The following is a 26004-nucleotide window of genomic DNA, read 5'->3' on the forward strand; positions in this document are numbered from 1 at the left end:
AGAGTTTGCTTCTGAGAAGAGACTTATATGTTTGAGTTTTAAATTTTCTCTCTATTTAAGTACTTTAGCAGAGGCAGAAATTCTTGGTTCATTTGAAGAACTTGTGTTTTACTTTTCCTGGAATGCTGTTAAGGTCTCCACCCAATATTAGACTACTTTTAATTTTGCTTAGTAGTAATTCAAAATGTTCTGTAATTATTTTTGCTCTAACTCTAGGAAATCAATTTATATTGATATTGTATAAATTCTTCCGGGCGGCCATGGTGGTGCAGTGGTTAGCATTGTCACCTCACAGCAAGAGGTTCTCCGGTTCGATCCTCAGCTGGGGTGCCTTCTCTGCGGAGTCTGCATGTCCTCCCTGTGGTCACGTGAGTTTCCTCTGGGTGCTCCAGTTTCCTCCCACATCCGAAAGACATGCTGTAGGTGGATTGGAAACTCTAAATTGGTCCTAGGCATGAGCGTGTGCATGTGTGAACCTTCCGTGGAAGGTTGGGTGCCGGGTTGGCAACTCGACACCGTAAAACTCTACTGCCAATCATGAGCAGACAGGTGATCCACTGTGGCGACCCCTAACTGGGAAAAGCCGAAAGAAGAAGAAGAAGATTGTATAAATTCTTCCATTACATTCCACAACAATTATTGATAATGTCCCCTTTGTATGTACATCCAACATTTTCAACATGACTGCCAATTTTCTCCAGACAATAGTCAAACTCCTTCTCTTTTCTTTCTAAGATGCAACAGCCATAACAAGGCCGTTTTTGTTATTTTAGTAAGTAACATCTTTTTCTAAAATATTTTTTCCTTGAAGACTGAAAATGGTTTGCAAAGGATTAGTTTTATATGATGAAAAAAAAACACTCAGCCAGTCTTCAGTTGAAGAACATCAAGAAATATAAACTAGTACTTAACTGTTTATCTTTACTTCTCAAACACTTCAGTTACTATTCATATATAAAGAAGTGTGCACTGGTTAAAAAAATTAGTATCGTCTAAGAATTTTTTACAGTGTAGTGTTCTAATTCATATCTGCTACAGCAGGGTTGTAAACTGGCACATTAATGCCTGGCATTGTGTTCTTCATTGTGTATATTTTATCTTTTTGTAACAAAGAACACAGAATATTTTGCATCCATGTGGAATAAACTTTTAAGACAAACTGTTCTCTACATCATAGTTATTAATGTTCTTAAGTATTGTTTTGTTTTTTCCCTCAGTTTTTTGTTTGGAAGGGAACTCTCCAATCTTTTATTTTGATGATTTCCAAACCTAGCTTGTTTTTTTTATACTGTGCTAACTCACTTTTAATGAAGAGTGATTACTTGTGGAATGTTCTGAAGTAAAGATAATGTGGAATCTCTCAGAAGAATAATTTTTAGTATGCTAGGTATTTCTCCATTATAGGTTCATAGGTTCATAGGTTCATACTAGGCTATCTGCCCTGGGGCAATTATAAGCCTAGCCCGATTCTGTATGGCTTACGCCACCCCTTGATTTGAGTATACTGTGCCCTTTTTAAGGTTTAGTTTACTGTGCCTCTGTCTAATAGTGACACGGGAGTAATCCCTGGGACAATCCTACGATCTCCCATCCACTTATCGAGATTCTTCTTGAAGAGATTCAGTGAGGTGCTCTGCCTCACATGAACTGGAATTCTATTCCAGAGCGAAGGGAGCCTCTGGGTTATGAACCTGTCCCTCCAGCAAGTTCTATTTATTTCTGTGCTTAGGTTCAAGTCCCTCGAGCGTGTGGCTCTAAGGGATTTAGATTTACTGAGGTGGAGCATGTCCATTAATTCTGGATTTGACATAGCTTTGTATGTCAGGCATAGATCGCCTCGAAGTAGGCGGTATGCAACTGAGTAGAGCTGGAGCTTTTTTAACCGAGCAGCATATGGCATCTGTTTGAGACCCTTGATCCTCTTGGTGAGATACTTTTGGGGTCTTTCTAATTGCTGCAGGTGTCGGGTAAGGTACATCCCAAAAGGGGCATTGTATTCTATGATGGGCCTGATGAGGGATGAATAAAGGGCACAATTACCTCTCTTGATCTAGATGTGAAACCCTTCGTGATGAGGTGGGCTATGTAGAAGGTCTTTCTAACCACTTTGGCAATGTGGTTTTCAAAGGAGAGATTGCTATCAACTTGGGTCCCCAGGTCCCTAATAACTTTCTCTGTACTTAATGGGTTTCCGCCTATGTGGTAATTTGTGGGCACATTGTTTTGCCAAAGGGTATGACTATACATTTTTTGGCATTTAGCTTTAAACCATGGTGCTGGCACCAGTTATCTGTCTCTGTGAGACCTTTTTCAAGGATGTTTGTGTCAGCTGGAGAGTTGATTATGGCGCCCAGTTTGCAGTCGTCTGCGAACTTGGTGAGCCATAGTCCTCCCACGTTTGCCTGTACCTCGGAAAAGTATATACCGAACAAGAGTGGCCCCAGGACAGAACCCTGTGGGATGCCACTTGTGACCGGTTTCGAGTCTGACATGGCTCCAGCAACTCTCACTCTGTGGGTTCTGTCTTTGAGCCAGTTTGCGACCCATCTTGTGACATAGGGGTTTATATTTAAGCTGGATAGCTTATCTATGATGCCCGAGTGGGGTATTGTGTCAAGTGCCTTTGCAAGGTCCAGATAGGCTGTGTGGACTACCTTCCCTTCATCTATGGCTTTGGTGACTGTTTCAAAGAAGTCAACCAGGTTCAAAAGGCAGGATCTGCCCTTGACAAAGCTGAACTGGGTAGGATCTAGTGTCTGTAGGTCCCCAATGTCTTTGTTTATGAGCTCCATGATGATCCTCTCCATAGCCTTGCAGACTAAGCTAGTCAGGCTTATGGGGCGATAGTTTCCAGGGTCCGTAGAGGCTCCACCTTTGTGGAGTGGGACCACTGTTGCTGTACGCCATTCTGTGGGCACATATCCTGTAGTGAGGCTGAGATTGTATAGCTGTTTTATTTGAGGGATTAGTTCCTCTTGTAGTTCATGTAGGACACAACCTGGGACGCCATCTGGTCCCATGGAAGCAGCGTTTTTTGCTTTGGAGAGGGCAGCCTTCACCTGAGCATCTGAGATGTTTGGGAGGCAGCCCTCTGCCGGGATAGATACTTGCTCTTTTGGAGGGGAAGGGGTGGAGAAGTTTGCACTGAACCTGTCTGCCAGGATATTGGCGATGTCTGTGGGTTCAGTGTATTTTTTGTCGTTTAGAATCAACTCAGAACAAGTCTGGGAGTTGCATCCCAGGTTTCTAACATAACTGAAAAAAGCCTTATGATTGTCTTTGGTGTCCTGTGCAATTTTTCTCTCGAAGCTGGCCTTGGAGGATTTTATGAGGGATCGTAATTTTTTGCTAGTATTGATCAGAGATGCCTTCCATATTAGGGATTTTGCTCTATCATGTAGTAGCTTCCTCCTTCTGTTGTACAGTTTATTTATGGCAGGGGTCCACCAGACTGGGCCTGCCTTTGGATGATTGGGTCTTGGTTTTGTTTGGGATAGCATGATCCATGCATTCCTGGAGATGTCCGTAGAATGCATTTATATAGGATTCTGCAGTTTGGGCTGTAGTTTCCACTGGCCCTGGGGCCTTGAAGGATTCCACTTCGGTTTTGAGAAGTGAGAAGTTCGCTTTGAGAAGTTTTTCACTGTGGTTTTCTGGGCTGGGGTGGGGTCGGGATGTGGACATCCAGTGAAATTAATTTATGGTCTGATCTTACCAATGAGGGATATACTTCTGGTGTGGAGCATAGAGTCCCCATGTTGGTAATGATCAGGTCTAGTATGTTGTCCCCTCTTGTGGGAGTGGTGACTAGTTGTTCCATAGCATTTGAGTTTATAATTTCCAGGAATCTTTGGGGTAAGGTGCTGGGGCTTGAGTAGTGCTTCCAGTCAATGTTTGGGTAGTTGAAGTCGCCCAATATAATGGTGTTCGGAGAGATCTTCATGTTCTCCAATGTTTTCAGGAAAGCTGAATGGGATTCCTGACTTTGAGAGGGTGGTCTGTAGGATGCTATAAACTGAAAAGCAGTCTTGCCCACTGTTAGTTGCACATGGATGGTCTCCGATACTTCGTGCAATGCCACTAACTTGGAGGTGTGGATATCCTTGATAAATATGGAAACTCCCCCTCCTTTTGTGGTTCGGTCCAGGTTTTGGGGCCGAAAAGCATGATATGAGGTATAGCCTGGTAGTGCTGGGGTGCTCTCTGGAGCCTTGAACCAGGTTTCTGTCACTGCACAGATATCGATGTTCTCCATACTGAGGAGAGCTTCGAGTGCGTGCATCTTGAGGTTAAGACTTCTGGCGTTTAGCAGCATTACCCTTAGTTTCTTGTTCCTTGTGCTGTCTATGGGGGTGGGTTTGTATAGAGGTGTAACTAATAGTCTCACCTTATAGTTCATGACAGATTATTTAACAACATGCAGTGCTACATGGGCATTAGGTTTATACATGCTGAATAATTTAAAGTATATATATGTATATATATATATATATATATATATATATATATATATATGTGTGTGTGTGTGTGTGTGTGTGTGTGTACAACTATATAACTCCTAATCAAAGGATTAGAAATGTATTTAATTTTTAATGATGTAGCAAAATATTTCTGGTCATATCTTTCTTAGGTGAAGAAGAAGAGGAGGAAGAAGAATCCAGAAGCAATGCAATTCAGTGCGATAAAGCAATTATTCCTGGTAAATATATTCTTTACACATGTTAGCAGTTGCATATTCTGGAATTGTTCCCATGTATAGCATATTTTGTATTTTACTAAACAGTGTTTAAGCATATATTGTTAGTTCTTAGATGTCAGGCAGAATCTGTCAGTTTTTACTTGCAAGCAATGAAAAAAGATAATGCCAGCTTATCTGTTGGCAGCAATGTGAATAATCTTTGATCTGATATTGTCAATTTTCATTTATTTCTCAACAATTGGGTTCGAATCTGAACCTTGGATCTGACTCAGATGCTTTTTACAGCTCATGGATACTGGAAACTCTTGAGCTTCTCCCTTATCCACAATGCTCTAGTCCCCTACTATACCTCAGATCTCATTTGCTGCCTTTACGTACAGATATGGTCTCTGTGAGCTCTCGAGCTTTAGTGTTTTCTGGTTGGACTGGAGACTAATTTTGGATCTCAGCAATTTGAACAAATCAGTTCAGTGTACAAAGTCTGGATGTTCACGGTTCAGTCCATTTTGCCTTTCTTGCACAAGAATGACTGGATGTGCTGAATAGATTTTTAGGATGCGTCCTATCACATAAAAATAAACAGACAATCCAGGAGATATCTACTCTTCTGGCTGGGAGCCAGTAATTACCAATTCAGAGCCCTGCTCTTTGGCCTCACCACAGTCCCCAGGGTGTTCACCAAATGCATGGCAGTTAGTAGCAGCTCACTTGAGACTGCAAGGATTCTGGATGTTTCCATACTTGGACGACTGGCTCATTGCCACTCAGACCAGGCATCTTCTGATGAAAGTATGAGAGTATGTACTCCAGCCTTACTCTCTTCTTGGAAATACGATCAATCACAACAAATCTCAGCTAGAACCATCTAAAACATTAGAGTTCATAGGGGCCTTGTTCAATACAGTATCAGTGGCAGCCTCCCTTCCCTTACCAAGAGTAAAAACTATTCGATTTTAACTTAAAAAGATAATTCAGAATTCTTTTCTATCAGCTCATTTGATTCAACAAGCCTTAGGGTCAATGTCTGCTGTGATAGTTCTGGTTCCATTAGCAAGATACCATATGAGAATTTTTCAGTGAACCCTAGCTATTCAGTGGTCTATTTTACACCAACCTATGTCCACCCAAATCAGAATAACTCAAACATGCAAAAAGTACCTCTTCTGGTGGATTTGCTCAGATCAGATGTTACAAGGCTGTCCCTTCATTCTTCCTCAGCCCAAAGCCATAGTGACAATGGATGCTTCCCAAATTGGGTGGGGGGGGGGGCAGTTCTTGGGAAAGACAGTCCAAGGTAACCGGTCCCCTAAAGAGGCCAACATGCATATCATTGTCCTGGAAATGAAAGCAGTACTCCTAGTGTTGCAGGCCTTTCAAGACTCTCTCCATTCTGGGACTATTGCGATACAAATTGACAGCATGTCAGTGGTATGGTACATCAAAAACAAAGAGGAACCAAATCTTACCCCTTCTGTCGAGAAGCTGTAAGTGTGTGGCAACGGGTGATCTCATCCAATCAATTTCTGATAGCAGTGCACATTGTATGGAAATTCAGTTTGATAGCAGACAAGTTGAGCAGGTACATTTTGTTGCCTCGCGAGTGGTCTCTCAACATGAAAATTGCGGAAAAGATATTCCATAAACGGTGCCAACCTTGCTGTGAACTCTTTGCATCGCCCCTCAACAACAAGTGCAGTAGGTTTTTTGCCCTGATCTCCCCACAGGGAAAATCACTAAGGGATGCTATCTTCCATGATCGGCCCCATGATCTCCTCTATGCTTACCCCCACCCCTCAAATTCCCAAGTTTCTCCAGATAGCATCTGAATTGAAGAGCAAAGTCATCTTCAGATTTGCTTCCTTTGGCCTCATCTAGTTCACCTTCCATGGATTCTGGATCCAATTCCAGATCTCCTGTGTCATCCAACAGACATGATTCACCTAGGCATTTTAGGCCTAAAGCTAATGACATGGTTTCTCCACTCCCATTTATAGCTAGATAACCAAGGCTTTCCTCCCCTGTCTGCCACATTATTTTATCTTCCCATAAAGCTTCTCTAAGAAGATTTACAAAAGTAAATGGAAAAGATTAGTTCTGATATTGTCAGTTTTCATTCTAGCCTCACAAATGGGTTCTGATCTGACTTGGTCGATGCTACAACTCACAGCCACCAGATCTCTCGAGCTTCTCCCTTACCCACAATGCACCCTGCCAACTACCTCATATCTTGTTTGCCATTAATAACTAAAGTACATAGTCTACCAGTCTCTCTTGAGCTGTATTGGATAATAAAGTTTTTTCTTTGAAAATTCTCCTATTGAATATTTTTTTCTCCTTAGCTTACCTTGTAACTTTATAGTCTTTACTGTTTGTGGTTTACGAACTTCTTCCTTTCTGTATTTTCCCTTGCTCTTACAACTTTGTCATATTTCCGACATGCCATTGTTGGTATTTCCTTGCCTCCTATTCTCCTGTACTGTACTTGAGGGTTGTAATCTTTTCATCTGTTTTTTCTTCAGTCTCCTTTCATACTTGGTGCTGTTAGATACCATTGTTAGTATCTCCCTACTTCTTATGACTTGGTCGTAGTTCTTCTAATCATTGGTGGTATTCTTTCTCTTTCTACCTTCAGCCTGTTAAAAAAAAGTTACTTGCTATTTTCATTTTCTTATCTATTGAAATTTGACGTAGTTATTGTGGAAATATATTTTAACCAGTGAGTGACAAACCTGCAGATTTTAAGAAATGTTCCAAATGTGGACATAAGGGTGTGCAGTCCCTTTGTGTATACTGCCTAGGTCCATTACACTTACAGGAAGATTATTCAATCTGTCACAGATTTAATCCGCAAGCCTTAACTGAATGTAAAAATAAATTGATATTAAAAGGTCTCCTTCCTTCCTCTTTTGGAGAAGCCATATCCCAGTGTCCAAAGTCGAAGTCTTCCACCTCGTCAAAATCTTCCTCAGACTATTCACGGAAATGGAGTGTTACACATCCAGTCTGAACCCCTGATCAGAAAAAGATGAAACTTTTGGATCTGACTGTTCCTTTGGATCCTATGACTTCTAAAATGAATATTATGGTTCTGGCTCAATCCAGGTCGGATCAGACACAGCCTTTGGAGACTCTATATTATCCTTGTACTAGATATTATCCATGAATTTGCCCAATGCCAGACAAACTTTAATCTCCTTTTTTGCAGAGACCAGCATCCCCCTCCATTTATTCTGCTCATTATTCCAGAAGTCTCACAGAAGAAGATGTGGAGAGAGTGGTGAGGAAGATTCTTTTGGCTCAGGGGCAGATTGATCTTCCGTCTGTGCCTAACCCTCTGGGGGGGGGGGGTACCCCTGCAAGTTCCTCCTCTGACACTATCTGGTATCTTAGAGTTTCAGGATCCCAGTCATCTGGATCCATCATTCTCAGATCTGAGGATCACTGTAGCTTTGGATCCGAGATCTTCTCTGACACCTGCTATCTTTTCGGATCAGGAGAGCTGTTGGAGCTGAAGCCTGCCTGCTGGGTCTGGGGTGCAGCATTTGACTCCAATGTTTTCTGAGCCATCTCTGTTCCTTGGCACCTCAGTACTGGACAGTACGGCTTCTGCTTCCTCATCAGGGGCAGTGCTGACAGATTGGAGAAAGGAGACAATTCGGAAATCCAGTTTCTTGGATCAGAGCCTCTCCCTGGATCCTTCGAGCTATGCCTTTGAGTCTGCAAAGAGAGTATTCACTGCCTTGGTAGCCCTGGTTGAGCCTTCTCCCTCTGATCCTACCTATTCCACCATGATGCCCCAGTGTTGGAGCCTCCACTACTCTCTGCACGGGGATATACTGTACTGAAACCACAGGTTTCCTCTCAGGGAATTTTGATTTCCTCTTCTGAGACTTCCCCAGAACATCCCACTGAGAGGGCACCCAGGAAAAGAACATGCAAGAAGAAGCACCTAGAGTCCCCACAGGAGTCCATTACTGAAGACACGGATTTTGATGAAGGTGAAGGGTCCCTATGGTCACCTCCTGAAGATGCTCCCTTCAGAGCTATACAAGAGTTCCTGAAATAGAGAGAGTTGGCTGGACATTCTCCAGCCTTATGCTGGAGGAATCCATTCTCTTAGAGGCTTTGGTTACAGGACCCTCTACTTCCTGGGTGACTGTACCCGCAGATGAGCTCGTAGACATGATCTGTAGGTAGGCATGAAATGAACCTGACTCCATATATCCAATACCTCAGAGACCAGACAGGATAATGGCACCACCTGAGAACAGACAGTTTTGGGGAAAAAAGGGCTCCAGTTGATGCCATGGTCATTGCAGCAGCCACAAAGAAGGAACTAGTTGACAAGAGCTGCACTGTCCATCCCCCAACAGGGAGGTGCAGGCCATGGACAGAAAAGGGAACCATGTCTTTGTTTTAGCAACTTTTGCATTATGATCACTGAACTGACTAGCACATTTTGTTAGACTTCAAAGAGATTTGATCAAAGAGTTATCGAATACTCTCTTGGGAACTATATCTGCAGAGGTTAAGGATTCTGTAACTTTTCAGTTGACAACCCTACAGGCTATTTCCAATAGTTTCATGAGGTTAGTTTCTAACATAGTGGAAGGAGCCTCAAGAGCTGTGGGTTCAGGCATTTCCATGAGGAGGCATGCCTGGATGCCCTTGTGTGACTTTGCGGAGCCATTCAAGTTCAATTTTGTCAATGCTTCATTTGACAGAACAACCTTTTTTGGTCCTAAAGTGAGAGAAATGCTCTCCAGGTGTGAGAAGGTTGGTAAGACCTTGTCTTCAATGGGCATACATTTTTTGGCACCCCAGAGATCTTTCTTCAGGAATCAACAGAGTAGCTGGAAAATGTGGTTCAAAAAATCCCAAAGTCTATTCCATGACATACATGGAGGAAGTGCCCCCCAGAAGCAGGGGGGGAACTCCAATGGACATCATCACTCTTGTGGCAGAGGTGGCCCACAAAACCAGGGTTTAAGAAAAGCTTTCTTTGATAAACCCTACCAGTGCTTCTGAATGGAGGCCCAACTGTCCACCTCTGGAGACAGTCATGGGAAGATTGTCCTTGCACCAGAGTGCCTGGCTAGAATTAACAAAAGATATTTGGGTGCAAAGGATTATATCCACAGATTATATAATAATGTTCTCCCTTTCACCCCCAGTTCCCAGGAAAATCTCAGTTGTTCCAACCAGTCAGAGGAATCAAGCAGCAATTCAAATTCAAAAGCTGCTAGAAAAAAGAATTATCGAAGAGGTCCCACCAGATCAGATAGGATCCAGAACTTACTCAAGATTCTTTTTAGTGCCAAAAAAAGACAGGGGACTGGAGCCAATCTTGGATCTCACAAATCTAAACAAATCTGTTCAATGAACAAAGTTCTGGATTGTCACAGTTCAGTCCATTCTCCCCTTTTTGGACAAGGACGACCGGATGTGCTCGATAGATCTCCAGGATGTCTACTATCACATAAAGATGAACAGGCAGTCCAGGAAGTACCTACACTTCAGGCTGGGAGATAGTCATTACCAATTCAGAGTACTGCCCTTTGGACTCATCACAGCCCCCAGGGTGTTTACTAAATGCATGGCAGTTGTATCAGCATACCTCAGACTGCAGGGATTCTGGGTGTTTCCCTACCTGGAAGATTGGCTCATTACCGCTCTGACCAGGCATCAACTCATACAGTCAAGAAATCAGGTTCTCCACTCCTGTGCCCTCCTGGGAATAACCATAAACTACAACAAATTACAACTCCAACCAACTCAGACACTGGAATTTATTGGAACACTGCTCAACACAAACACGGCCAATGCTTCCCTTCCACCTCACCAAGTTCTAAGTATAAGGTCACAGGACAAGAAGGTTGTAGACAATATATCAATCTCAGACCACACAGTCCTCAGAACTCTGGGCCTCATTGCTTGCAGCGATAACCTTAATTCCATTGGCCAGATTTTATATGCGGATCCTACAGTTGATGCAGGCTGGTCAGTCTTCCTTCAATCAATGTCATATCAGACAAAAATTACCAACACATGCAGAAGAGTCTTTATTGGTGGATCCAGTCCAATCAACTGCTTCATGGCTGTCCATTCATTCCCCAACAGCCCAAGGCCATAGTGACCATGGATGCTTCCCAGATAGGGTGGGGTGGACATTATCTGGGGAAGACAGTCCAGGGTACTTGGTCACCCAAAGAGGCCAATTTGCATATAAATGTTCTAGAGATAAAAGCAGAACTACAATATTGAGATTCAAACAGACAACATGTCAGTCGTCTGGTGCATCAACAAACAGGGGGGAACCAGATGTTACCCATTGTCAGGGTCTGGCAGTGGGCAATCTCTTCAGACCGCTTTCTTTTAGTGATGCACATTCTGGGGAGATTCAGAGTGATTACAAACAAACTGAGCAGGTGCATAATAATTCCACATGTGTGGTTCCTCAATGAGAAGGTAGCGGACAGCATTTTCCATCAATGGGGCCAGCCATGCTATGATCTTTTTGCCTTTCTCCTAAACAACAAGTGAACCAACTACTTTGCCGTGATTCCTCCATGGGGACAGTCACCGAGGGATGCTGTACTTCACGATTGGCCTGCTGGTCTCCTTTATGCATTCTCACCAATCCCATTAATTCCAAAATTTCTGGAGAAAGATGCCAGGTTGAAGAGCACAGTGATCCTCATTGTCCCCTATTGGCCTTGACAAATTTGGTTTCCCTTCATATGGCCTCATTTAGTTCAACCACAGTGGAACCTAGATCCAACTCCAGACTGCCTGTCTCACCAGAAGGGCATGTCACACCTGGATATACCAAACCTCAAAGTGACTGCTTGTTTTCTCCATTTCCCTTAGTAGCCAGACAATCTATGATCTCATTACCTGTCTGACTTATAATTCTGTCTTCCCATAAACCCTTGACAAGGAAAACATATTCTAGTAAATGGAAAAGGTTTGCCATTTGGGCTTAGCAGCATAAACCTCATCCCTTTTCAGCCTCTATTTATGACATCTTAGATTTCCTTGCTCACCTTTTTCAAAATGGTGCTAGTACCTCCAACCATTAGGGTACAGTTAGAAGCAATTTCAAATTACCATACAGGATTGAATGGCACACCCATAGCTTCTCACAAGTTGAGCAAGGCCTTCTTAAAAGGGACCCTCCTTCTAAAGCCTCCTTTTAAAGACCCTGCACCTCCTTGGGACCTAAATTTAATGATGCAGTCTCTCACACAACCTCCCTTTGAACCAGCAACTACATCTGACCTTAAATTTCTGTCATGGAAGACCATTTTCTTGGTTGCCATCACTTCCGCAAGAAGAATTTCTGAGATCCAAGCCCTATCTTCTAAACCTCCTTACTTGTTTTTTTTCACAAAGATAGAGTGACCTTATGTACTAATCCATCCTTTCTTCCAAAGGTGGTGTCAGAATCCAACATAAATAGTTCTGTCAACTTACCAGTATTTTTCCTAAATTTACCAACAAAGGAGAATATATCTTACATTTACTGTATGTTCATAGGCAGTTGCGTTTCTATGTGCATAGAAGAGATAAAATCAGGAAAGCAGACTGACTATTTGTTTCCTTTTCTGGACCAAAATTGGGAAAATCGGTTTCTAAAGTTACTGTATCAAACTGGTTAACATATTGCGTCAGTTCTACTTCAAAACGTCAAAAACTCATAACATCTAATTTCAAAACAGTGAGACCATAACATCAAAAATTCAGAACATCTAAAACTCATAACATTGAATTTCACAACATCAAAAATGTATAAAATTGAGTGGTGTATCATCAAACATGTAAATGTTATAGTTTATTCTGTTAATCTTTGTATAGTGTTTATTATGCCACTCTGTATGTGTTTTTAGGCCATACAGGTAAGTGATTTAGACATTATGTGTACATTGTTTAAGGTGATCATGATACAGTGGGGTTAGGAAATTAACTTTTCCCCACTGTAGTGCAATCTCAGAGTTGGTATATTTAATTTACGGGGGATGTGGGGGCAGACCCTCCCACATGAGAGGTGCAGGGAGGCTTGCCCCCCATGCAGAAACATAGTAAAAAGTGTGTTTGTTCATTTGATGTTGTTATAGGTGAAAGGGATGTTATTTATATTTGATTTGTAATTTTCAATGTTGTGAAATTCAGTGTTATGAGTTTCAGATGTTTTGAATTTTTGATGTTATGGTCTTGCTGTTTTGAAATTAGATGCTATGAGTGTTTGATGTTTTGAAGTAGAACCATTGCATCTCCTTTGTCTATACTAAATTGGGCATTTCTCTTATACACCCATTGAAAGCACACTCTCCTAGATCCGTGGCTACTTCCACGGTTTTCTATTCTGGGATGTCTATGGATGACATTTGTGTAGCAGCAACTTGGGCTGTTCCTCATACTTTTATCCCTCATTACAAATTGGATCTGGTCTTCAGAAGTAGGGCATCATTTGGTTCTATGGTGCTTAGGAATATCATTCCTTGAGTCTGCCCTGGATTCAAGTAGCTAGCGACACTATCCCATTTGTAAGGAGAGAATGAAGAGTGAAAACATCAGATAAAAAAGTTATGTACTCATTATAACGTTCCATCTGTGTTGTTGATATTCATTCTTTCCTCACATCTCCTCCCACCTACCCCTGTCTATGACTTCTGAAGGAATGAGCAGTTACGTGGTCTCTGAATAGGGACATTTATATATTTATATGACTCTGGATATGAATTCCCAATATTTCTCCCTAGCCTTTCTTGCTATATAGCAGCAAGGAAGATCTGAGGTAGTTGACAGGGTGCATTGTGGGTAAGGGAGAAGCTGGAGAGATCTGGTGGCTGAGAGCTGTAGCAGCGACTGAGTCATATCCAATGGATTGGATCTGTACCTATTTGTGAGGAAAGAATGAAGACTGACAACACAGATGGAACGTTATGGTGAGTACATAACTTCTTTTTTGTGGGGGCACAACAGAAAAACACTGACTCTTTTTCAGCACCAGTACATAAAGTTCTTGAGTTTTTTGGCTACAATTTTTAATGAAGGGGCTAGCTCCTTGTCTATTAAAGTACAAATAGCTGCCATTTCTAATTTTTATATGGGAGTTAACAGTTCCACCTTAGCTTCTTCAAAACTTTGTAAGGCCTTTATAAGGGGTACTTTTCTTCTGGGATCCCTGTTTTAAAGATGCAACTCTGCCATGGGATTTGAATTTAGTTTTACAAGCTTTGACTCAATCTCCATTTGAACCATCAGCAAAGTCTGAACTAACATTTTTAACCTGGAAAACTATCTTTTTGGTAGTTATAACCTCTGCTCGAAGAGTCTCTGAACTTCAAGTATTGTCTTCTAAGCCTCCTTATTTAATTTTTCATAGAGATAGGGTAGGATTACAACCCAACCCATCCTTTCTTCCTAAGGTAGTGTCAGAATCCAGAATCAATCAATTTATTAATCTTCCAGTTTTCTTTTCAAATTTCACAAAGGAGAATACATGTTACATTTATTGGATGTTCACAGTTAATGTTTCCATTTGCATAGAACAAAGAATTTCAGAGAAACAGATCAATTATTTGTTTCTTTTGCAGAACTGAAATTGGGCAAGTCAGTTACAAAAGTAATGTTAGCCAGATAGTTAACTGATTGGATTTCCTTTGTCTATAACAAGTTGTGTTTGTCCTTGTAAAACTTTTGAGAGCCCATTCAACCAGATCCATGGCAGCTTCATCAGTATTTTTATCTAGGTTCTCCATGGATGATTTCTGTGCAGCTGCAACTTAGGCTAATCCTCATCCCTTTATTACTCATTACAAATTGGATCTGGTTTTGATGGGAAGTGCAGACTTTGGCTCAACAGTGCTCAGGAAAATCCTTCCTTAGAGTCCTCCCAGGATTCAGATAGCTGGGGACTCTGTCCCAATTATTGAGGAATGAATGAAAATTGACATCAGATAAAGAAGTTATGTACTTACCGTAACGTTCCATATGTGTGTCAGTTTTCATTCTTCCTAAACTCCCCTTCCTCCAACCCCCTGCCATTTGATTTGTGACTTCTGGAAGAACAAGAAGATAATAAGGGAACAGATATACCTTTATTTGAGCTCCAGGTATTGTTTCTTATCTTAGTGTTTCTATTTTTCTATAAAGCTATAAGGCCAGCAGACAAGATCTGAGGTATGGTAGAGGACTAGGGCATTATGGATAAGAGAGGAGCTTGAGCGTTTCCAATATCCACGAGCTGTAAAAAGCGGCCAAGTTAGATTCAAGGGTCATATCCAAACCCAATTGTTGAAGAAGAATGAAAATGGACAACACAGATGGAATGTTATGGTAAGTACATAACTTCTTTATATATTGCCAGATTTGAATAGTATCCTACTGAACAAAGCTTGGGAAGTTATTAGAATCCCTGGAAACTCAGACATAGCTAACATTTACTGTTATTATTAGTTAGTCTTGAAGAACAGCAAGAAATATAAATTAGTACTTATTATCTTTACTTCTCAAAAACTTCAGTTACTATTTATATTGTTGCTTTGGGATAATTAGTGCATGTCCTACACGAAGTGCATTGATGATATCTGTCTGCCTGTTATACTGTAGAATTATGTAGACAGGAAACTGTATTAACCAGATGATAATAAATTGAAGAAAATATTGGTTAGGCAGATCATGTATAAAAATACTATTTAATAAAATAAACAGATATAAATGATAAGCACTTTCGTACTCACAAACAGTACTCCATCAGATCTATATTAGTCAAGAATTCTATCATTTAAATATTAATGCTTCAAACCACGAGTTTAAAATAGGTTTCATTGGTATAAATTCATTTAACCCTTTCCCCTTTGTTGCTTGTAAAACAGTCATCCATTTTATTTCAAAACATTCAGTGCGAGTTCTAACATCACCTCCCCTTAAGCCTATTTTACAAAGCTCTAAAACCATAAATTTAAAACTATGTCCATTTCCTGCTTGAATTACCTGTTTGGATAAAGCATTTTTGTTGTCTTGTTTATTAATAGAGTACAAATGTTCCCTGATTTGATCCCTTAAGCAACGATTCGCCTTACCAACATAAAATGACATTCAGCTGTCACACATAGCTAAATGCACTAAGTTACAGGTATTGCAGTTGGCAAAAACATTCACATGAAAAATATGCATCATATCAGGATGCATAAATTGGTCATCCGTTTTTATATATTTACAAATGTTACATCCATTACATGGAAAATGACCAGTCTTTTCTACATTTAATCCAGAATGTCTCTGCAATGGTTTATGACGTAACATCTTTTTCATGGAAGGCAGATTTCTAAAAGAGAAAGAAGGTTATGTACCTAAAACCTTTTTACGTTCTTCATCAGACATAAGAATTTCCCAGTGTTTTCTAATGATATTATAAATAAAGCTTGTGTCATTAGAGTAAGTGAGACACATTCTTAAAGGATGAACCGAACATTTATTCTCCCTGTTGTATTCAGAAGTCACATAAAGGAAGGGTTTTGTATGAGTTTCTTTTAAAGAAATGGCTTCATTTTGGGCCATTACCACATCAGTTATATCGTACCGTCTCTTGACAAAACCTGCAGTTATAGAGCTAAAGGACTCATGCATATCACTATCCTTAGTATGTAAATGTGTAGATCTAAAAAAATTGCCCTTTTATAACATTATGCTTAACCCACTTAGGATGCATAGTTTTGGCATGTATCACATTATTAATTTTACATGGTTTCTTATACAGTAATGTATCCATACCTCCAATGGTCCTAACCACATTAACGTCCAAAAAATGTATTTGCTTATAAGAATATTCATATGTAAAATGCAAAAACTTAGTGGTCACATTAAAGGTATTGGACAAACTCATGCAATGTTTCTAATGAATCTCCCCAAATAAAAAATATCTCGTCCACAAAGTGAGCATAATGTAAAATATACTTAGAGTAATTATTTTTAGCGTCATTAAAGACGTATTCTGCCTCCCATTCTGCTAGTACCATGTATGCATTACTATTTGTGCACATGGTGCTCATAGCAACCCCAGTGCACTGTATGTAGAATTTATCATCAAACAAAAACATGTTCTAAAATTATGTCAAGAAGAACACGTATACGATAGATGAATTCACTATTATTTTCAGAGTATTTACTATGAAAAAGTCTAACATTCTGTATACCAATTGTATTTGCAATACATGTAACCAATGACACAATGTCCATAGTTACTAGGATAAAGTCATGCTCACTATGACTGTTGACTACTTATTCAACATATGTAGAAAATGTTTAGTATCTCTTAAGATAACATCAGCTTTATCAAGAATGGGGTGTAAACATTTCTTTACATATATAGATAGCGGCCCAGGGGCCCAGCCTCTGCCTGGCACTGTAGGTCGCATTGGTGGATCAGTAGAGCTCTTATGAATTTTTGGAAGAGCATACATTTGGAGTATAAGTGGATTCTTTACTATGTCCATAGTTACTAGGATAAAGTCATCCTCACTATGACTGTTGACTACTTATTCAACATATGTAGAAAATGTTTAGTATCTCTTAAGATAACATCAGCTTTATCAAGAATGGGGTGTAAACATTTCTTTACATATATAGATAGTGGCTCAGGGGCCCAGCCTCTGCCTGGCACTGTAGGTCGCATTGGTGGATCAGTAGAGTTCTTATGAATTTTTGGAAGAGCATACATCTGAAGTATAAGTGGATTCTTTACCAAGAAATAATCATACAAAGATTTATTAATTATGCCTTCCATCAGTAAATCATCCAAACCACCATGTATTCTATCAATCAATTCAATAACCTGAGATTTTGTATACTGACCATATGCATTATGGTCACTTAACATTGTAACCATAGCATTAGCATAGTGCAAAGAATCCATAACAACTATTCCACCTCCTTTATCAGCAGGACAGAAACATATATCTTCTTGTGCTTCCAACTGTAGTAGGTTAGAGAACTCTGACCAACTCATATTATTAAAGCGTTTACCATGTGTGTAGTTAAAATATTTGTACATATCATCTTCACACAGTTTAAAAAAAGCCTCTAATAGAGATGGGTTCACAGGCATATACAGGCTTGGCTTTTTAAAGGAGGAAGTAGTAGCACTGTAGCTTTAATGCTACATTATGTACAAACATTCTCAAATCTGTTAATACATCAGTTAGTTTAGAGTTCCCAGCAGGAATGAAAGATAACCCATAAGTCAGTACATGTATCTGCTCCTGAGTTAAGACACTTTATGAAAGATTAAAAATCAGGTTTTGCGAATCTTGCTGGGAACGGCAGGTCCCAATTCCAGCTGACTAGAAAGTTGTTGTCTCTTTCTCGTGGTTCTGTTCCCGCACGTCGATTGACCTCTTTCTTTTGGTTTCAGCAATTCTGGTAACTGAAGTTGCAAAAAAGAATGTTTTGTTGGAACCAAATCATTGCCGCCAGTCAGTAGTTCCACTACATGTAAAATATTTAATTCCTGATTGGAAGAAATCAGTAAAGGCTGATTGGATGGTTGTGTATTCACATTAGTTTTGGAGAGATGTGCATGGCTGTTGGGCACATCAGTCCATGGCATTTCAAAGATGGTATTCATGTTACCATTAGGAAAATTCAAATTAGATAGTGTGTGAGACTGGTCAACAGTTCGATCTCTTAACTTTTCATCTGACGAAGTAAAAACATGCCCACTTTTAAAGTCTGTAATATCTCTAAATAATTTATTTCTTTTGACTTCTAATAAACGCTTTTCATATAGATCAATTTCAGAAAACAGTTTCTCAAGCTTGTATCTGAAGGATGCAGAATTGGTTAGCACATTAATTTTGTCAATGTTCTCAGTTATTTCCTTACGTAGTTGAGTTTCAATGGGAGCAAAGTACTTCAGAAGGAAACGTATGTATCCAAAGATTACTTCCAGATTAAATGTTTGCCTGTTTTTTAACAAATCTGGAAGTGTATTACCATAAGTAGGCATTTTACAGACCCATAAACCTCTGGGAATTACCTTATACTTCAGACATGCTTCCAAGTGCAATCTCTGCCATTGTAATCTCTTAAAGCGATATAAGCCATTCTCAATAGAACGAAATAGTGGTTTAAATTGTTTGTCTTTGTAAATTCTCCATTACAGCCATATCCAAGGAAAGCAGTGGATTTTGATCAGTAGTAAGTAAATGATCTAGGCATCCATTAAAGGAGGCAGCCTGATTAACATTAGGTGTATAATCTAGCTCCTCAAACGCATCTTCTGCCATGCTCCGTATATGAAAAAATGTATAAACACGAAGAACAAAAGGGAGTAAAAACCAGTTCGTGAAACAGACGTATAAACTGAAGAAAATACTGGTTAACCAGGTAATGTAACTGCTTGGTTAAGCTATTACACATTAACAAGTAGCCATCTAAGATGGCAACAGTTTGTACAGCTGACAGAAATTATGTACTTGGCTCATTTATACTCTTCTGCACAACTGAAAATCATCAAAAAGAGAGACTTTTACAATTTTGAAATGTCCATGTATATTGTGTGAAGCAGTGAAGGCTTTTGTAAAAGGCATTACACATCCTAGAGAATTATAACCTTGCACTCTGCATTTGGCTAGAATTGTTTGTTTCTTACTGTAGTATTGTTCGCAGGCTGACAGACAAAAAACCTGGTATAAAAACCAGTCAGGAGCCTTTACCAGGGGATGACTGATGTACAGAGAAGCTGTACTGAAGGTATCAGTTGAATGAAAATACAGAGTAGGATTAAGTTCTAATAAATGGAATACAAAATGCAAATTCTAGTGCATGCTTTAGAGTGTTGTCTTCCACAGGAATGTGTTAAGTCTATCTGTAGGTTCAATGGTAGATACTAGGCTATCTGCCCTAGGGCATTTATAAGCCTAGCCAGAGTGTATTTGGCTTCCGCCTCCCTATTAGATTAGCCTACTGTGCCTCTGTAAAGTAGGTCACAGAAGGTACCCTTTTAAGATTAGTTTACTGTGCCTCTGTCTAGCAGGGACACAGAAGAGATCCCAGGGGTGAATTTGCGATTTCCCATCCACGTGTCCAGATTTCGCTTGAAGAGGGTCAGAGAGGGGCTATGTCTAACATGAATTGAGATTCTATTCCAGAGTGAGAGGAGCCTCTGGGAAATGAATCTGTCCCTCCAGCATGTCCTATTTATTTTTGTGCTGAGGTTTAGGTCCCTGGAGCATGTAGCTCTAAGGGACTTGGATTTTTTGAGGTGGAGCATGTCCATTAAGTCTGGGTTTGACATGGCTTTGTACGTCAGGCATAGATCGCCTCTGAGTAGGCGGTAAGCAACTGAGTAGAGCTGGAGTTTCTTTAGTCGAGCTGCATAGGACATCTGTTTGTTGCCCATGATCCTCTTTCTTCAATCTGTTAAGCTCTTGCCAGTGGTGAGAATCAAACCCTGCACCTTGTGCTTGAAAGGCATACACCTTAACCACTGTACCATTGGCCTTTCAGATTCTCTGACAAACTGATGTTAAATAGAAGACAGAAGAAGAGGACTACAAAAAAAAGAAAATTATAGAGACTACTTACAACAGTTTTCTGTAGTGACTGGAACAATGAGGCACAGGTGAATAGTAGAAGAGAAGAAGGAAAGCAGTTGAGTCATAATTCCAGAGAAAGAAGACAGGATATGGTTGGGTGACAGTTGCTGAAGTCTGTATTCATTTCCATTTATTTAGAGGATGACATTAGCTTGTTTCTTAAATCTGAGTAGTGGCAGACACAGAAATTGCTGACAGATAAGCATCAACAAAGAGATGTGTAGAACTTCCAATATGGCTACATGTTGATCAACTGCTTAATTAGAGCTTTCTCAATGTGAAAACAGAAACTTTGGAAAACAACCAGCAAAAAACATTTATTTGGGTAAAATTCTGGTTTGTAACTACACTACCTGGATGTCAGCAAAGAGGAACTCTGAGGAGATTAAGAGAAAATAACATAAAAGTAGAAGAAAAAAACACAATGACAAAAAGCCTTGCAGCTGTTCAACAAAAGCCAGTTCATGTTTCAGCTTAAGTGCAGGAGGTGACATCCAGTAATTAAGAGGAAAAAATAAATCAAATGAATTCAGATATTTTTAAAATACTTGAGACACTGGAGGAGAACATACAGTTAAATGACAAAAGGCAGGAAAGAACAGAAAATGTTTTAGCTGTTAAACAAAACAACAAATACTAATAGAATAAAACACAAAACAACTAGTAGAAAAAAACTCTTGTAGGCAATTCAAAGCATGTTTTAGAAACTGATTTAGCACTGTTACCTTTATTTGTTGTCAGACTTCATTATAATCAGAATTCCATTTGCAAGTAGCAGCATATATACTAGTCTCAGTCTAAAACTACTAATCCAATTTCAAAGGAAATACTTTGTCTAATCAAGTTAAAATATTATCATAAATATAATATGAAATTCATACAGTAAATACATATCTGTTGTTAAAAAAACTCTAAAAATTGTGTGTATGTATATGTGTTTTTATATATATATATATATATATATATATATATATATATATATATATATAGTTTACTATCAAAATGTTAAATCTCACAACAAAATCTATTCAGTTGCTCGAATTGACATTTCAAATTTGGTAATGTCACTTTTACTGAATGTCAGAAATCATCACCTCAACATCCGCATTCAACCTTATTCAAAATGTCAGGAGGTGGCATCAGGCCCTCAGGCAGTTGTGCTGTAGCTGTCATAGGAACTGTACTTCTACAGCCCAAGTTTTATAGTTTTGCAGGGGGGGCAACCCCCCCACCCCCTGAATATTATATATACCAACTCCAAGATCACACTACGGTGAGGAAAAGGGTAAATTTCCCGGTCTTCACTGCAGTACAATCTGTTATCAGAACACCGTCCCCATATTAGCGAATGCACACTACCATTCGCTAATATGGTTTCAAACATTTCTAGATCGGCATTACCGAAACTGGAAAACACACATTCAACCATCCCAGTTACACGTTAAGTGCCATTCCACATTTTGATTGTAAACCTGTATATATTTCTATATCTAATATATATATATATATATATATATATATATATATATATATACTGAATATGTATGTGTGTGTGTGTGTGTGTGTGTGTGTATATATATATATATATATATATATATATATTTATTTACTTTATTTTATTTATTTATTTAACATTTGTTGACCGGGAAAGTCCGACTAGGTTCCACAGATCCTGTTTTCAGCGGAGGCCCGGGGAGAAATGCTCCAGACGCATGTCTTTAGAATGTGGGAGTAAACCGGAGTACCCGGAGGAAACCCACGCGAACGCAGGGAGAACATGCAAACTCTGCACAGCAGGCACCCCGGCTGAGAATCGAACCAGAGAACCTCTTGCTGTGAGGCGACAGCATTAACCGCTGCACCACTGCGCCGCATATATATATATATATATATATATATATATATATATATATATATATATATATATATATATATATATATATATATATAGTTTTCACATTTATATATCCTTAATTTTAAGGCACAGAAATAAACAATTTAATCCTGGTTCAACAGCAGTGTTCAACCTTAGCTGCAAAGTTAACTCTTAGTATTACAGTAGTGTTTCCCAAGATCCACCCCTGTCACTAATGTTTATTTTTTCCTAAACAAACAAACAAAGAAAACAAATCTCTCAAAAGATAGAAAAACCTGAAAGTGTCTATGTAAAACATTGGTTGAAGCGCCTTTTTAATGTCATAAATGTGCTCCTGTACTCTCTCTTAATCTTCTGTCACTCTTTCCTTTGGAAAGTTTCAGTTACAGCTAGTTAGAAGGCTAATATGCAAACCAGCCAAAATAACCCGTGTCTCTTTGTTGAAATTAGACTAAAGGAGGAATGCCTTAGCCAATAGTTTTTCTTGATCTGATGAAGTCTGTAAGACAAAACCACTAATCCAAATAAAGCTTTTTAAAATGAATATTGACTCAAGTTAACTTATTTCAAAGACTTTAAAGGATCTAATATCGAGACTTTGGAACTTCTGGATAGAAACTATAATTCGCTGTCCATTCTGAACCACAACTTGTTCTCGATCTTCTCCTTTTAGCATTTGCTCTGTTTGTCCTGGCTGCGGTTTCTGTGCTCCCCCAGGTTGGATTAGCTTGAATCAGGCTGCTTCCAACATTTGGGACCTTTACTTTTAGTATCCTACATAAAATGCAGGATGTAAAAAACAAGAAGCAAGATAAACAACCCTTTGTGTGTTATAATTAAAGTTTCATGGACACCCAATGACTGATATCTTAACCAGTAACCATAGTGTTGGGAATGTTCAAAATAAATTTGCAATATTTACACATGCCACCCTTACGTATTCCCTAAAAAGGAATTTTATTGCATGAACTTGATTGATGTTCAAACTAATTTTTCAAGTTTTTCCCTTTCTTGTGTACAGCTTGGAATTGATCCCTTAATTTTTTTTTAACTGTTTGGTGAAAGCCAAGCCCCACGTTTTCTCAATTAATCTTCTAACTCTAAATGCTTCTCCATCATATTTTATAATCATAGCTTGAACTTTCTGTAATCTAGATCCTTCAAGAAGGGAATACCTGTTAGAGAGCTAAAACCTCACCATACCCAAACTAGGATAAACTTTAATCTACAAACCAAAATCTCTTCTCTAATCTGATTTAAAAATATCTCAGTCTAACCTGTGTCAAGAAATAAGCTCTTTAAAAAATTAATTTCTTTCTCCGTTTAACCAACTTCCCTAACTATCTGGACTAAATAAACCATCTGTCCTTTCACTATATTTTTTTAGTGGGAAGGGTGGCAACTGTTAAAAATAAATAAGAATTAGAAATTATTAGCTTCTGGTATATTTTAGATATAAATCATCCATTAAGGGTGTCCTTGTCAGTTTTAATGTCCAGAGAGTTAATAGATTAATAGATTGTTACCCAAGGGGTAAGCCTAGCCAAATTTTCTCGAAAGAATAATAATGTCCTGTATCCAAATAGGGCATTGACAGCCAGGCATTAATAAGCTACCTCTGTTCATAAGAGACATGGGTGCCAGGCTGAGTGTAAATATCTTATTCTATATCCACTGTTCTAGGTTGCGATTAAACTGAGTAATAGACAAACTCAGATTCACATAGATGGAACCTGTTCCATAGGAGGGGCAGTGTCTGGAGCACATATCTGTCTCTCCAACATGTTCTGTTTAAGTCACAGACAGAATTCAGGTCTCTAGACCCTGTATTTATGGTACTCTTTGTCTTACAAATATGTAGGAGATTTATAAATGTGGGGTTTGTGGTTGCCTTATAAGCCAGGCATAGATCACCCCTCAGCAATCTATAAGAAACTGAGTAGAGTGGAAGGACTTTAAGGCACTCTGCATAAAGCAGGTATGTTATGCCTTGTATTCTTTTTGTAAGGAACCTTTGAGGTTGCTCTAGTTGCTGCATATTGCCTGGTCTGCTACATACCAAAGGGAGCATTGTACTCTATGATTGGTCCGATAAGGTCAGAGTACAGTTGGATAATGACCTCTTTTGACCAAAATTCCATGCCCTTACTTATAATTTGCATAACATAAAAGGATTTCCTCACCACTGTGGCCACATGGTAGTCGAAAGTAAGGCTACTTTCTATGTGCATACCCAGATCTCTGAGCACTGGGTCGACTCTTAGGGGTATATTATCAACATGGTAATTAGCCAGAGTGGTTGACATCACAAAGGGTACAATTATGCATTTCTTACATTGTGTTTAAGACCATGGCTTTGGCACCATTTATTAGTCAGAGATAGACCTTCTTGAAGAATGCTAGGGGAGTCAGTTATAACCCCCAACTTTCAGTCATCTGCAAACTTAGTCAGCCATAAACCATTAGCACTCGCTTTCGTTTAAGAGAAATAGATGCCTAAAAGGAGCTGGCCCAGTACTGAGCCCTGGGGGACTCTGCAAGTGACTGGCCTCTTGGTGGAGATGGTCTTACCTATTTTGACCTCCTGGGTCCTATCAGTGAGCCAGCTGGCTATCCAGCAAGTGATAAAAGAGTTTATATCTAAATTGCTGAGCTTGTCTATAATGCCTGAGTGGGGTATTATATCAAAAGCCTTGGCCAGGTCGACGCAAGCTGTGTGCACAGTCTTACTCTCATTCAGTGCTTTGGTAACCCTCTCAAAAAAGTCCTCCAGATTTAATAGGTTTGACTTTCCTTTAACAAAGGCAAACTGTGATGGGTCCAGAATTTGCAGGTTGCCTATGTCCTCATTTATCATGTCCATGATGATTCATTCCATAGCCTTACATATGAGTCTGGTAAGACTTATGGGCCTGTAGTTACCTGAGTCAGCGGATGGACCTCTTTTGTGCAAGGGAATGACTGTAGTCATCTTCCATTCCTTGGGCACAAAACCTGACTGAAGGCTGCAGTTGAAAAGTGATTCAAGTGAACCAGAGAGGTCATGTTTCATGCTATTTATTAAACATCCTGGGATGTTATTGGGTTCCAGTGATGCAGTGTTTTTGGCCTTGGAAAGTGCATTGATGACCTTTTCCCTAGTAATGTTTTGGGGGTATTGTAGTATGTGGTATTTCCTTTGGACTATTGTAGGGAGTAGGGGGAGAAATTTGAGCTCAGCTTGTCAGACAAAAGGTTGGCCTTCGATTCAGTGTGGGTGATGCCATTTACAGTAAGTTCTTTGCATTGTTGTGTATTTCCTCTGAGGTTACAGACATAGCCGTAGAAAGCTTTGTGGTTGTTCTACACCTGAGAAGCTATTTTGTCTTCATATTTAGCCTTTGAATTATTAATTAAGCCTCTTAGCTGCCAGTTTAGATTGGTCAGGGGGCTTTTAGTATGTATGGCTTTATTCCTCCTAAGCTTGGCCAAGATATTTTTCTTTTGTCGTATAATCAACTGATATTTTGATTCCAGCAGGGTGGCTTACCTTTTGAGTTTGTCTTATTCGTAATACAAGTGGGCACAGCTCACTCTCTACAGCTATCAAAATGGCCGTACAAAGATATTGTAAACAGCTCAGCATATGCTATTGTATTTATTGGGTTTGGGGATGCTTGGACTTTAGCTAAGTTGCCACTTAGTAGAGAGAGGTTAGCCTTGGAGAAGTTCCTAAAGGTTTGTGGTTTCACTGGATCCCTGAATTTAATTTCTATTTCAAGTAATATTGCCTTATAGTCAGATCTGATGTGCAAAGACATTACATATTCCTGAGTACAATGTTAAGG

At 39.5% G+C, this 26004-nt stretch overlaps 1 protein-coding gene across 1 annotated transcript in view; it reads left to right on the top strand.

The window, feature by feature from the left end:
* The window catches only part of AK7 (adenylate kinase 7), a 1289119-nt gene that overhangs the window by 893581 nt on the left and 369534 nt on the right, over nucleotides 1-26004 (top strand). Inside the window, exon 14 of the mRNA XM_044074647.1 lies at nucleotides 4631-4699. Within this exon, the coding sequence (XP_043930582.1) occupies nucleotides 4631-4699 (69 nt within the window). The remainder of the gene's footprint in view (nucleotides 1-4630; nucleotides 4700-26004) is intronic.

Source organism: Protopterus annectens, chromosome 6.part0, assembly GCF_019279795.1.
Source record: "Protopterus annectens isolate FY-2018-M chromosome 6.part0, PAN1.0, whole genome shotgun sequence".
NCBI classification, from domain to species: Eukaryota; Metazoa; Chordata; order Ceratodontiformes; family Protopteridae; genus Protopterus; species Protopterus annectens.